General features: G+C 41.0%; 1 protein-coding gene across 3 annotated transcripts in view; it reads right to left on the bottom strand.

Moving 5' to 3' along the window:
* Window positions 1-462: 462 nt before the first annotated feature.
* Window positions 463-12,126, bottom strand: part of CNR1 (cannabinoid receptor 1) — a 24,104-nt gene continuing 12,440 nt past the window's right edge. For all 3 annotated transcript variants that reach the window (XM_032339083.1, XM_032339082.1, XM_032339081.1), the window contains one exon: window positions 463-6,023. In XM_032339083.1, coding sequence (XP_032194974.1) covers window positions 4,542-5,960 — 1,419 coding nt within the window. In that variant the 5' untranslated portion in view covers window positions 5,961-6,023 and the 3' untranslated portion in view covers window positions 463-4,541. The remainder of the gene's footprint in view (window positions 6,024-12,126) is intronic.

Raw genomic sequence — 12,126 nt, 5'->3', positions numbered from 1 at the left:
TAATGGGTTTTTTTAACTTCATCATAAAATTTCCAAACTATTTTTTCTTCTTGTTCAAGTAAAAATTGTGTTTTTTTAAGTTATATTGAAAAGTAATTATCTCTCTCACATAGATCAGAATATGTTTACAAATTTCTCAGATTTATATGTTTTGCTAAATCTGCTAAGTTGTGATTTCATTTCACATTGTGAACAGTACATTTGTTTTAATTTACTGAAAAATCACTAAACCCCTTAATGAAATAATGTTTTAAAAAAGCATGGCAGGCTTTTGTTCTTTATTATATAAATGATTACTTTATGCATGTTTTTCCTATGTTAAAAATAACATTAACCCAACCTGTCCTCATTTATCAAAGTCCTAAGTGCTTTTTGGGAACAAATCAGTTGTTCAACAATCTTTCAGAACTTAAATCCTGAGTCTTAATGTTAGACTGTGAAATAAGGCAGAATTCAAAGGCATTTTATGTTCTTCATGAGAATCTAGAATTTTTATTGGATTCCAGGTAACTTTGGACAATAGACATGATGGGATGTTTTCTCTTGGAATAAGTAACAATTTAATTATATCATCGAAATAAAATATAGTGTGGGCTTAATACATTGTAAATATTACAAAAGTACTACTTTGCTCTAGTAATTTAATGACTGAAGCTACATTGAATAACAATCTTACTAGTACCTGTGTACAAAGTATTATACATATTACTAACGAAGATATTACGGCGGTTGCAAGGGTGTTACCAGCTCAATGGACATCTAACGATACCATATTCTTCTAAGAGGAAAAGGAATAATGTTAGATTTACAGACAGTAAAGAGTTCTGTTTCCCAGTTGAAACATCGGAAATAAGAATCCAGATAATCTGGCATCTTGATTCATATTATCACAAGAAAAGATTTCCTCCCTTGGGGACTCGGATCCCCAGCAAGCCTAGTACACTAAGTTTACGTGAAGATAGGTTGTAGGATGCCACAGCAATGTAAAGAAACCCTTCTATCTGAAAAGTACTGATTTGTAGGCCACTTCTTAAATGTCTGACTTTTTTTTTAAACCTATTTACATACATTCAGCCCCAATCAGTAGATAAAATGTTTTGTCTATATTACAATAGGCATTGTTAACATTTCATCAGAAGGCCAATGCAAGACAATTCTTAATAGCCATTGCCCAGCATTTAGGAGATTTTAAAATATCATACAAATATACAGTTAGATTGTGAGAAATCTAATTTTGCGCATGGTATCGGTGGCCTCTTTTACATGTGTGGGATGGCAGAAATGAATCAACAGGACAGTAACTAGAGTGCTACTCATCCAGGGCCTAATTCTCATCTGGTGGTTGGGCCTGGTTCCTGCAACGTGGGTTTAGGCAGCCAAAATCCCTTGACACTTAATGCCAGATAAGACTTGACTCAGTGTGGTGGGGAGGCCTGGGTATCATCTCAAGTGTAGTCATATGTCTGCAGCTTCTCCCAGATCCATGTTTCTTTTCCATAAATCTCCAACATAATGGAAAATCAGAGTTTCTTATAAACAGCCCTCTTTGTCTAAATGAAACTATTGGTGTAGGACTGAAAGATTCATCATTACTCTGAAGAAGTTGAATAGGTTAGGAATTTGGCCCTTTCTGAAGACGTATGTGATAGTAAAATGCATGGTCAGGACAAATATGTTACCCTCAGAGGAACATAGGTAAGTCTGAAGTCAGACCTTACAAGACTTATTTGAAAGTTAAATTATATTTAAGTTAATGGGCCTAATTAAGGGACTCGGTAATGAATGATACTGATGAATGGTAATTCTAATAAGTATACTCATTAGGGAGAACATTTGAGTCTCTTGGGTTGGGAAATGATATTAAAAGCATCAAAGTGAATCAAACTAATTGAAGAGTTTTAAAATGAAGGTAGTGTAACACAAATGTGATGGTATTTCATAGATATTTCTTGGAATATCAATAAGCACCAAGTTTAGTGCCATCAGCCCCATTGTCCCTTAATTTGTTATATATGATTCAGATCTTTGAAAGCACAACACACTATAAAATCTACATTGCATACACACAGATACAGTTTCAAAAATGAATCCTGGAATTTTTCTACAAATAATGAGAATTTCGTCTTCACCAGGTCTTCATAGATGCGAGCAGAGAGTTGGTGCTGCCTGGTGAGCTCTGAGATGTGTGGATTAAAATTCGGGATAATGCAGGACAAAAAAATGGCAGTTCTTCAGTGGAACCAGACCTTGGTGAGTTTTTGGAAACGATCTTTATTCTTTCTCCTAAAGAGAGCTTATTCATCCTCCAGCATGCTGAGCCCTCCCCTGCATATCACAGAGAGATAAAGTGAGGCAACCAGCAGGCAGATTTGAGCTGTGCGTACAGACAGTTAAATCCATCCCAGCTTGGCCCACAGGCCACATTCAGCTGCAGACCATATACTGCCACAAAAGGACAATGCCCCAGTAGACTGCTCATCTATCTAGAGAGCTAGAAATCACCAGATAAATGCTAGCTCTCCACTTTAATTCATGTTAGGTAGGTCTCTGGGTCCTGTAGGAGCCATGCTTTATCTGTATAAGAAGACTATTTGTAAGTAAAATTGGTCAGGGTCAAGTGACTTCTGAAGCAATATTAATGCTCACTGGGAAAAGGGCCTTATTCTGAGCATCCACGGCACCATTAAGGAGTATCAGGCTGGGTCACAAGAAGAAAGAAAGCCATGCTCAGCTTATATTTTAGCAGACCCTGCTTACCAGGAAAAGAGGAGAGGCCTACTTCTTAGCCCAAACCTATCTAGTCAAAGCCAGGTCCTGGGCTGTCACCACGGGCATCTGGGTAAAGCATAGAAGAGCTGTATGTCATCCAAGCCTCAGTCTCAAGGGTGTCTGCTCCTCACTGCCTTTTTCTGTATCACCACTGTCTGCCCAGCCTCCTTAGCCACGAGGACCCGACTGGGTACTCCTCCTTCAGCAGGCGGGGTCCAGTGTTGCTTAGACGGGATCACACTGCTCCACGTTCCAACAACAAATGTCATCATGGATTTCTTTAGAACCGCTTCCTTTTTGATGATTTACCTCCCTATAGACCTGGTAGACCTTAGGTGCTCAGAAACCAAGACACTCATTTTCCCAACACTGACATGGCAAATACAGACCTTCACTTGCGTGTTTGTCATTGATCATTCCTTGGTAGACACGAGTCTTAAGAAATATCTAAAGGTCAGTTTAGTAGTACTTGACCCAATCCCTTGGTGAGGTGGGGGGGGGGGGAATTTTATGAATGTTTATGGTATTTTTACCAACCAGCTTTCATAAAGAACTCAATTTTAGAAACTGAATTCATGTGCAAGTATGCATCAAGTGGTACAATTTACACTTGGTCACAGTTTTCTCACTTTAGGACACGACTGTAACGGTTACAGGATAGAAACACACACACATTTATATTCACACTCACGCACGGTATAATTTTACTGATCCAGACAATACTTATTTTCAATTAAGAAAAAATGAAGACTCATTTGGCCACCCAGGCATGAAATCTACTGAAACCTGGAATATAAGAATGCAGTACTCTTCAAGTAAACAGCAATTGCACAGTGATAACAATATACATTAAGGTTGACACATGCTGTCTTAAGAGGTCTAGTAATAGCTAAAGACTAAAGAAAGTCAGAGATGTCAGCCGGAAAAGTCAATATGCCTTCTCTTTTCCATTCTGCTTGTAATCCATCACCCAACAGAACAGCCATAGTCCAGAAGATAATAAATGTCCATGTATGAAAATGTAGGGCTAACAAATGTTTAAGTATCAGTGAATTCTGCTCAATGCTCTGGATAGTCTTCAGATTCTTCTTGTTGTTAACAGAAAAATAAACCTTTATGAGTATCTCAGTGTCAAATTTAAATAGATTGGAAAAAATATTAAGGTTTCTCAAGTCACGGGCAATACTTTTTTAAAAAAGTGGTCTCACTGGTGTATATCCGCTGCTTGTGTCCCATTGTTCTCATGAAAATCTACCTTCCGGTTTTGCTGAACTAGACGAATATAAATAACACACAGTAAACACGGATCCACATCTCACATGACACGACACATTTTACAAAAGAGCTCTACTTTAGTACTATAACTTGTAAAAATGGACATCTCTGATACTTATGGACAAATACATTTCACATTATAATGAGAGTTGTGGTTACAAAGGCATTACTCATTTGATGGTGTTTTCCTATGGGTCCTTAGACTTCAGACCATGTAGCTGCACGTGTCTCTCCCATTTCACTGAGACCCTGAAGAAGCTTCTGTCACATCAGCAGCTGGCTTTCTTCACTGTAAACCCCTGAAGAACTGAGTTTCGGTACCTACACTGTCGAAATGCTACAGAGCTGAGAACCGATCCTGGTGACAGTCCCCTTTCACTGAGCATGGTCAACGTAAAAAAATATAACCGATGAGACGACAGACTCTTCTAGATTTTAAGCTTTAAAAAAAAAAAAAAATGAATTTCTTTTCCTGTGCTGCCAGGAAGGCGTCAGGCTCACAGAGCCTCGGCAGACGTGTCTGTGGACACAGACATGGTCACCTTGGCAATCTTGACCGTGCTCTTGATGCAGCTCTCTGCAGCCCTGTGAACACTGGCCGCGTTGTTGGCATGCTTGTGCAGGCAGTCCGAGTCCCCCATGCTGTTGTCAAGAGGCTGCGCGGTGCCTTCACACGAGGGGAACATACTCCGGAAAGCATGTCTCAGGTCCTTGCTCCTCAGAGCGTAGATGATGGGGTTCACGGTGGAATTCAGCAGGCAGAGCATACTGCAGAACGCAAATACTGTCTTAATGAGCTTGTTCATCTTCCCAAAGACGTCATACACCATAATCGCAAGCAGAGGGCCCCAGCAGATGATCAAGACCACAAGGATCAGGACCAGGGTCTTGGCCAGCCGAATGTCCATGCGGGCTTGGTCGGGCCGTGTCACCTGCACTTTGCCATCCTCAGACGTGTGGATGATGATGCTCTTCTGGGTCCCGCGCTGAATCATGCGGACTGCATGGCTATGAGCCTTCCAGAGAATATACATGTACGCATACACGATGAACAGCAGCAGCACACTGGTGACCCCAATCCAGAACATCAGGTAGGTTTCGTCGATGAGTGGGAAAATGTCTGAGCAAACGGACTGCAGCTTCTTGCAGTTCCAGCCCAGGAGAGGCAGCACGGCGATCACAATCGCAATGGTCCACATCAGGCAGAATGCCACCACGGCCTTGGGCCTGGTGACGATCCTCTTATAGGCCAGGGGCCTGTGAATAGATATGTACCTGTCAATGGCCGTGAGGAACAGGCTGCCTACAGAGGCCGTGAAAGAGGCAGTGACCCCACCCAGTTTGAAGAGAAACACGTTGGGGCTGTCTTTGCGGTGGAACACGTGGAAGTCAACAAAGCTGTAGACGAAAATGACGCTCCCCAGGAGGTCGGCCACGGCCAGGCTGCCGATGAAGTGGTAAGAGGGCCGGCAGCGGAGGCTGCGAGAATGGAGGATGACACACAGCACCAGCAGGTTCTCCAGAACCGTGAAGGTGCCCAGCGTGAGGGACAAGACAGCGATGGCCAGTTGCTGGCTGGGGTTCAGAATCATGAAGCACTCCATGTCCATGAAGTTCTCCCCACACTGGATATTCTCCTCATTCTCCTTGTAGGATGAAAGGGACTTGTTGTAAAATTCGGTAATGTTCACCTGGTCTGCCGGGACCAACTGGGCATTGTCTCCGGCAGTCATCTTTTCTTGGAAGGGACTTCCCCGAAAGGAAGTTAAAGGAAATTTCTGTGGGAAGTACCCTAATTTGGATGCCATGTCACCTTTGATATCTTCGTACTGAATGTCATTGGAGCCCACGTAGAGGAGGTCTGTTGTGATGGTGCGGAAGGTGGTATCGGCAAGGCCATCTAGGATAGACTTCATAACCTCCGTCTTGGATCAGGCCAAACTCAAAAGGACTGAGAAAGAGACCCACAGCAGGGAGTCCTAACAGGAGGGAAAACAAAAAAACTCAATGGTGAAAAGCCTGGGAAAATCATAATAATGTTTTAAAAACTGACTGTAAACATCCCAAACATGTACCATCATGGTATTTTATTCCTGTCTCTGAGCCTAGATAAAATCCTTGTCACCTTCAGTCAACAAAATGAGTCAGTCAGTCACAGAAAAGCCACCCAGAGTTGGCGATGTGGAGGCGCCCACTAGAAACACATTTCTTTCATTACTGAAGCTGTCTGGATTTAAGTCACTGTGTGATCCTGCACAGACCTCCAGGGTCTGACAGTCAAGCAGAAGGAAGTGTGTCTTGGGCGTGGCACACACCTCATAGTTGCATTAGGAAATGTCTACCACTGGCTTCTACCACCACAGACACACAGCATCCTAATGCTGGTGGGGACAGGGTAGAGCAACATGTCACACAACTACTGCTCTTAAAGACTTTATCACCTTGTCACACAGGTAAGACTGAATGTACAGCACAACCGAAGAATGAGGCTATATGGAATCAGGGACTGTGTGCAGCCTGTGTGCTGAATGTGCAGGGGGAGGAAGAGACTTCTGAGAACCAGAGGAACAGATGACCATAGGGGAAGATCTGGATGCTGGCCTGTCTCTGTCAGGCAAGTCTCCTCCCCCAGAGGAGACATTTGGACCAACTCATGGCTGAGGTGAACTTTGAACATGTGTACACCAACCAAGAAAAATGTCACAAACGGCAAACTTGCACTGAGGCTCCTGGGCAGACCAAGATCCTGAACACTGGGAAGCAGTGATGGAGAGCGTTTCCTGACAGTGTCCCTCGTGAGCGGTGCGGTGACACAAGCATGCTGGGAGACAGGAAGCAGGCCTCAAAGCTGTATCATCTAGGCTTCCGTGTAGATGGCCCCGGAAATAAGGATAACTGAGAAAAGGGAGCCAAATTTTAAGAGCTCTTCAATTCTAAGATAAACAATTTGGTGTTTGTTTCAAAATAAACAGCCAGGGAATTGATTTTACTATTTATAAATTCTCCTTAAAATGCAGCTATTAGGCTCTTTCGCTTATAATGACATTAGAATTACTAAGTGGTATCTATAATAATTTTAAAATAACCATAAAAACTAACATTTTATTTCCTAGTTATATTTTTCTTTTTTTTTTTTTAATATATCACACTGTATAGCAGGGGTGCTGTGGGATAGTTATTATCTTGGAACAAATGAAAATGTTCTGAGTTCTCCTGCTAAAATACAGAAGTCCTACCTATCTGAAGTCATGATTCACTCATTCATTCATTCGACAAAATTATGGAGGACCCAGTATGTGCCAGGCTCTGTGGTAGGTAAGCACTAAGGGCTGGGCATGTACAGTACCAAGCAAGAGTCCCTATCACATGGAGTACACAGTGTGGCAGAAGACAGACAGCTGACCCCGGTAATTATGATGAAGTGTGGTGACAACTATGACTGGAGATACACCAGACACTGTTGGGGGCAGCTAGTCTCGGGGGGCAGAAGGAGGCTTCCCCAAGGACAGGATGTCTATGCCAAGAGTATGTAGGATTAGTGAGTGGAGACAGAACATGGAGGCAAAAGTGAAAAATTTAAATGAATACCTTAAGTATCACAATGTGGGTTTTTTTTTTTTCCTTCTGCTTTATTTAGTAACTTGGAATAGGGACAAGGTGCTGAATGTGGTCCACCTTTCTAGATTCTACTATCCCTGGGTCCAGGCTCTCTTCTGAGTCAACTCCACTCTCTGCAAACTTACATTTGCTAAACAACTCCGTTTACATATGAAAGTTTTCATCCACCATCTGAAGGACACAGAAAATAGCCACAATTTGTGAGAGAGCTGTTCATGGTCCTGGCACATCCTCACATCCAACTTTGGCCTCTCAACGCCCACCCACACTCCACCCATACCCATACCCACCTATACTCCAACATAGAGCTCACTGGCCCTGCTGTTCTTTGGGTCACACCTGCATACCTTCCTCCTTCCCTCTAAGCCTCCCCCTGTCTGAAATACACATTTCCAAGATCTCTGCTCCACTGATCTTTCAAGGCCTGGTGCTAAACCTACCTCCATTTCTGATATCCCCTTGGCCAGCCCTTCCCACGAGGCAGAACTAATTCCCCCAGCTTTCCCCTCTATTACAGGGCTCACGGTATCATTTAATCACGAGCTTACATATCTACTTCAATAACTAAAAAGTGGTTTCCAAGCACAGGAATGGTATCTTTTTTTCTTCCGTGTTTCACCAGCCTGATAACATGATAGCAGAGAAGAAAGAGAGGGCTAGTCTCCCTTAGAAATGTTCACATGAACCTAAGAGGTGGCAGCTGAATGTTATTAACTGGTGCATAAAAGCAGTGATTTAATAATACTTATTTGCCTTTTCTAAAAATCAGAGGAGAGAAATGTAATTAATTCAATGGGTATTTGGCCTGAAAACCGAAACTGGGAGCCAAGTTCGCTTATTTCAAGTAACTAACTTGTCCTTCACATTTCCCAATTAAAAACGAACTTATTTGAAATTTTGATCACTTATATGCATATATTACATCCAAATGATTCCAAATTCAAAAGGAACAGAAGGACATACAGCAAAGTCGTCTCCTCCATCCCCATGTCTCAACCATCCAGTTTTCCTCTCCGGTGGCAAGAAGATCCTTGTTACTCTTTCTAGAGATATTCCATGCATACTCAAACAAATACATGAACTCTTTCTTTATTTTCTTTTTAACAAATACTAATACACCACACATACTGTTCTGCACCTTGCTTTTCCATTTAAAAGTATGCATGAAGACCATTCCCCGTTGGTCCACAAAACCTCTCCTCATTTAGCAGGTGCCTTAAGTATCCCTTAGATGAGTGTGACCAGCCTCCTTCTGATGCAGGTTTACATTGTTCATCATCTCTTGCTGTTACAAATAGTGCTGCAGCAAATTACCTTCAGTCCTGTCTTTTTGCACATTTCTTATGGAATTATGACTAATCATATTAGCTGCCCAATCTCATACTTTGAACGCCCTGAACGCCTCTTCTTTCTTGGCCTCTATAATCAAGCAGACCCCAAAGTCTTGCTGACTTTCCCTTTTTATGCACGAAGGCAGAGCTTATTATGTGCAGGCGGCCTCCTGAGCCTCTTATGTCTATGGAACTATTTATTTTTCACAATGGCCCTATGAGGTGGGTGCCGCTATGATCCCCATTTCACAGATGAAAGGCACAGAGAGGGTAAGGAATTCACCGTTCACACAGCTAGTAGGTGGCCAAGCCAGAACAAACCCAGATGTTCTGGTTCTAGAGCAGTGCTGTCTAATAAAAATATAAAGCCACATATGCAATTTTAAAGTTTCTGCTACCTAGGTAAAAAGGAAAAGGTAAAAGGTGAAATTAATTTTAATGATATATTTTATTTAACTCAGTGTATCCAAAATATTATTACTTCAACACCTGGTACTAGCCACATTTGAAGTTTTTAACAGCTACTTGCTGGGGTTCAAAGCTGCTTTTAATCTTACTGAGCCATCATCCCTGTAACCTGAGCCAAGGATGCTACTATCTCCCTTCCTTTCCCCGCTGATTCCAACCAGTCAAAACACTAGTAATGGGGGAAACACCAAATTAGGAGTTAGCAGACCAAGATTACTATGCAACTTGTACTTGGCCAAGGAGTTAATGTCGATAAGCCTCAGTATTTTATCTGCAAAATGGGGATGAGGAGGAGGATGATATTGCCTAAGTTATACAATTGTTCTAAAAATTAAATGAAAAAGAAAAAAAGCAGATCATGTACTTAACATAGTGTCTGGCACAAAATTTAAGTCTTCAGTAAATATGAGTTGTTCTTCATTACCTAGTACTAAGACCCTTGCCATATATTGTTTTGAGATAGCACTGTGCCTTATTAGATCATAGGCTGCTTCTTCAAATTTTATTTTTGTCTCTGCACTTAAAGCATGAAGGAAAAAGAAGATGCACCCATGGGTGCATGTGTGGAGGAGGAAATGTTATGGGTGGTCTATATAGAATTATATAACTTCAGGAGACCAGAGACCTCACACATATTCTATCATCAAATTGTCATGACAACTTTATTAGGTGCTTATTTATTAATCCCTATTTCACAGATAAGGAAATGGAGGTCATTAGATGTTAATGTAAATTGTCCAGAAGATGAAGAGTTTGTAGCTGACAGACTCCAGACTCTCAGACTCCAGAATTTTTGCTCTTGGACTTTATGCACGGTTTTAGGAATTAACAGTAACTAGGATAAAGCCATTTCGCGTTCTGTATTATATTCAAGCCTTCTAGCTTCTTACAAACCCAAATTAAGGCATTTTGTCAATAGTAATTAAGACTCGCTCCTACTAAATCACTATTTCCCATCCCAGCCCATCTAGGTAAATCTGCCTATTGGCATGGCCTCAAAGATTAAAATTTTAGTATCTGGAAGAGCTACAAAGCTTCTTCAGTGAAGACAAAGGATCACACATCTTTTTTCAGCAACGCAAACCTATGTGTGCCTGAGATTTATTCTACATTAAGGTTACCACCTATGTGATCACAATTTCCCACTTAAATGCAACCAAGCACTTTCATTAAAACAAAGTCACTTGTTAACTCTGAGCTGGAGCATGGTGTGGTTATGAAATGTAGACTAATTTCTGTTCAGTATCAGCCAACTTTAATTAAGGAATACAGTTTTAAAGTATACATGGATTTTGTGCAGTTCAAGGACTTTAGTAATGTCAAAGTACCACGGTGCATAGGCAATTTTACCAGTTAACAGGATCATGGCGGGAAAGCGGTCCTCTGCATTTCAGTAATTTTTCCCTTTATTTCTACCTTTGGATTATTACAGTAATTTTCACCTGATTATTTTTTGCACTGAGAGTTTTCTTTGAGAGTTCATTAGTAATACGGTTTAGGCTTTGGGGGATGCAGCTGCCATTAATTTTGTTTTTGTTTGCTACTGGGAAAATCATAATTGGAAATTTCTAGCAAGATGCGTAGATGCACCTATTAAAGAAGCAGTTGGTTTTTATTACTGTTAGAGTAAAACAATGACTGAATGACATTTAAGGGGATTTTCCCAGAATTCTGTTTCTAAAAATATAAACAACTTATTCTAGTAATTTAAGCTATAAATCATATCTTTAGAAAAATAAAAATATTTTAATGTGTTGAATCTATTATTTTAAAAAAAAGAAACTTCAGATTTTTGGAATGATATTACCTCTTTGTCCATCTCACTAAGGGCACAACTGTCTCTCCATCTACTACCCCTAAACTTATATAAGTCGCAACTATGGTAACACATCAAAGAAACATTCTGGGTACATGAGCAGCAGCATGAAGCATTCTAAAGTCTACCTAGAGTCGACAGCTTTGTTTCTGTGACCATTGAGGGTATAAAATATCCACGTCCTGATTAGGGTGAACATAGAGTGACAAAACAAGACTTCAAATAAAGTCTTTTCTATATCAATATGATCAACAGCAGGTTATTTTAGTTTTCACTGCCCTACTGAAGATATTCTTTGTTTCAGAGAGACATTTCAGTAAGTGAGATATTTATCACTGTTGTACTGGAGTAAAATTCCTTGCAGTTCTGGACTGTGCAAGCCTCTCTGGGTATCCCTGCAGGATGTCAAGACTAGTTGGGCCAAAAACCCTCTAGAAGCATCAGAAGGATCAGTGCTCCTGATATACTTATAGGCTGTCTCAGCACGCTCCCCACCCCCGGGGCTCCTTCTGTAATATCTTAAGTGTACAAATGCTTTAAGGACACAATGCCAAGCTCATGGTTTCTAAGTTGATAGGAGTCCAAAACCCCATTTAAGCAGAAACGAACCCTGTTATTCTCCCTTATCTCTTTGTTGGCTTTGTGTTGTTCTGCTTAGCTAGCTTCATAAAAGAGTCTTGTGAAGGGTTCAAGAGAACGAAGGTGCCAGGGGATGTATTTGTTATTTTCCATTCATTTCTGGGAACGAGTCTGGTTTCTACTAATTTGATCAAGAAAAAGTAACTTGATAATGTATTTTTCTAAAGTTAGTAGGAGAATTTTAGTTGACCCTTATAATTGCATTATGTC

This window comes from Mustela erminea, chromosome 4, assembly GCF_009829155.1.
Source record: "Mustela erminea isolate mMusErm1 chromosome 4, mMusErm1.Pri, whole genome shotgun sequence".
Lineage (NCBI taxonomy): Eukaryota > Metazoa > Chordata > Mammalia > Carnivora > Mustelidae > Mustela > Mustela erminea.
The sequence above is the reverse complement of the archived record's forward strand: the minus strand, read 5'-3'. Positions and strand labels throughout refer to the sequence as shown.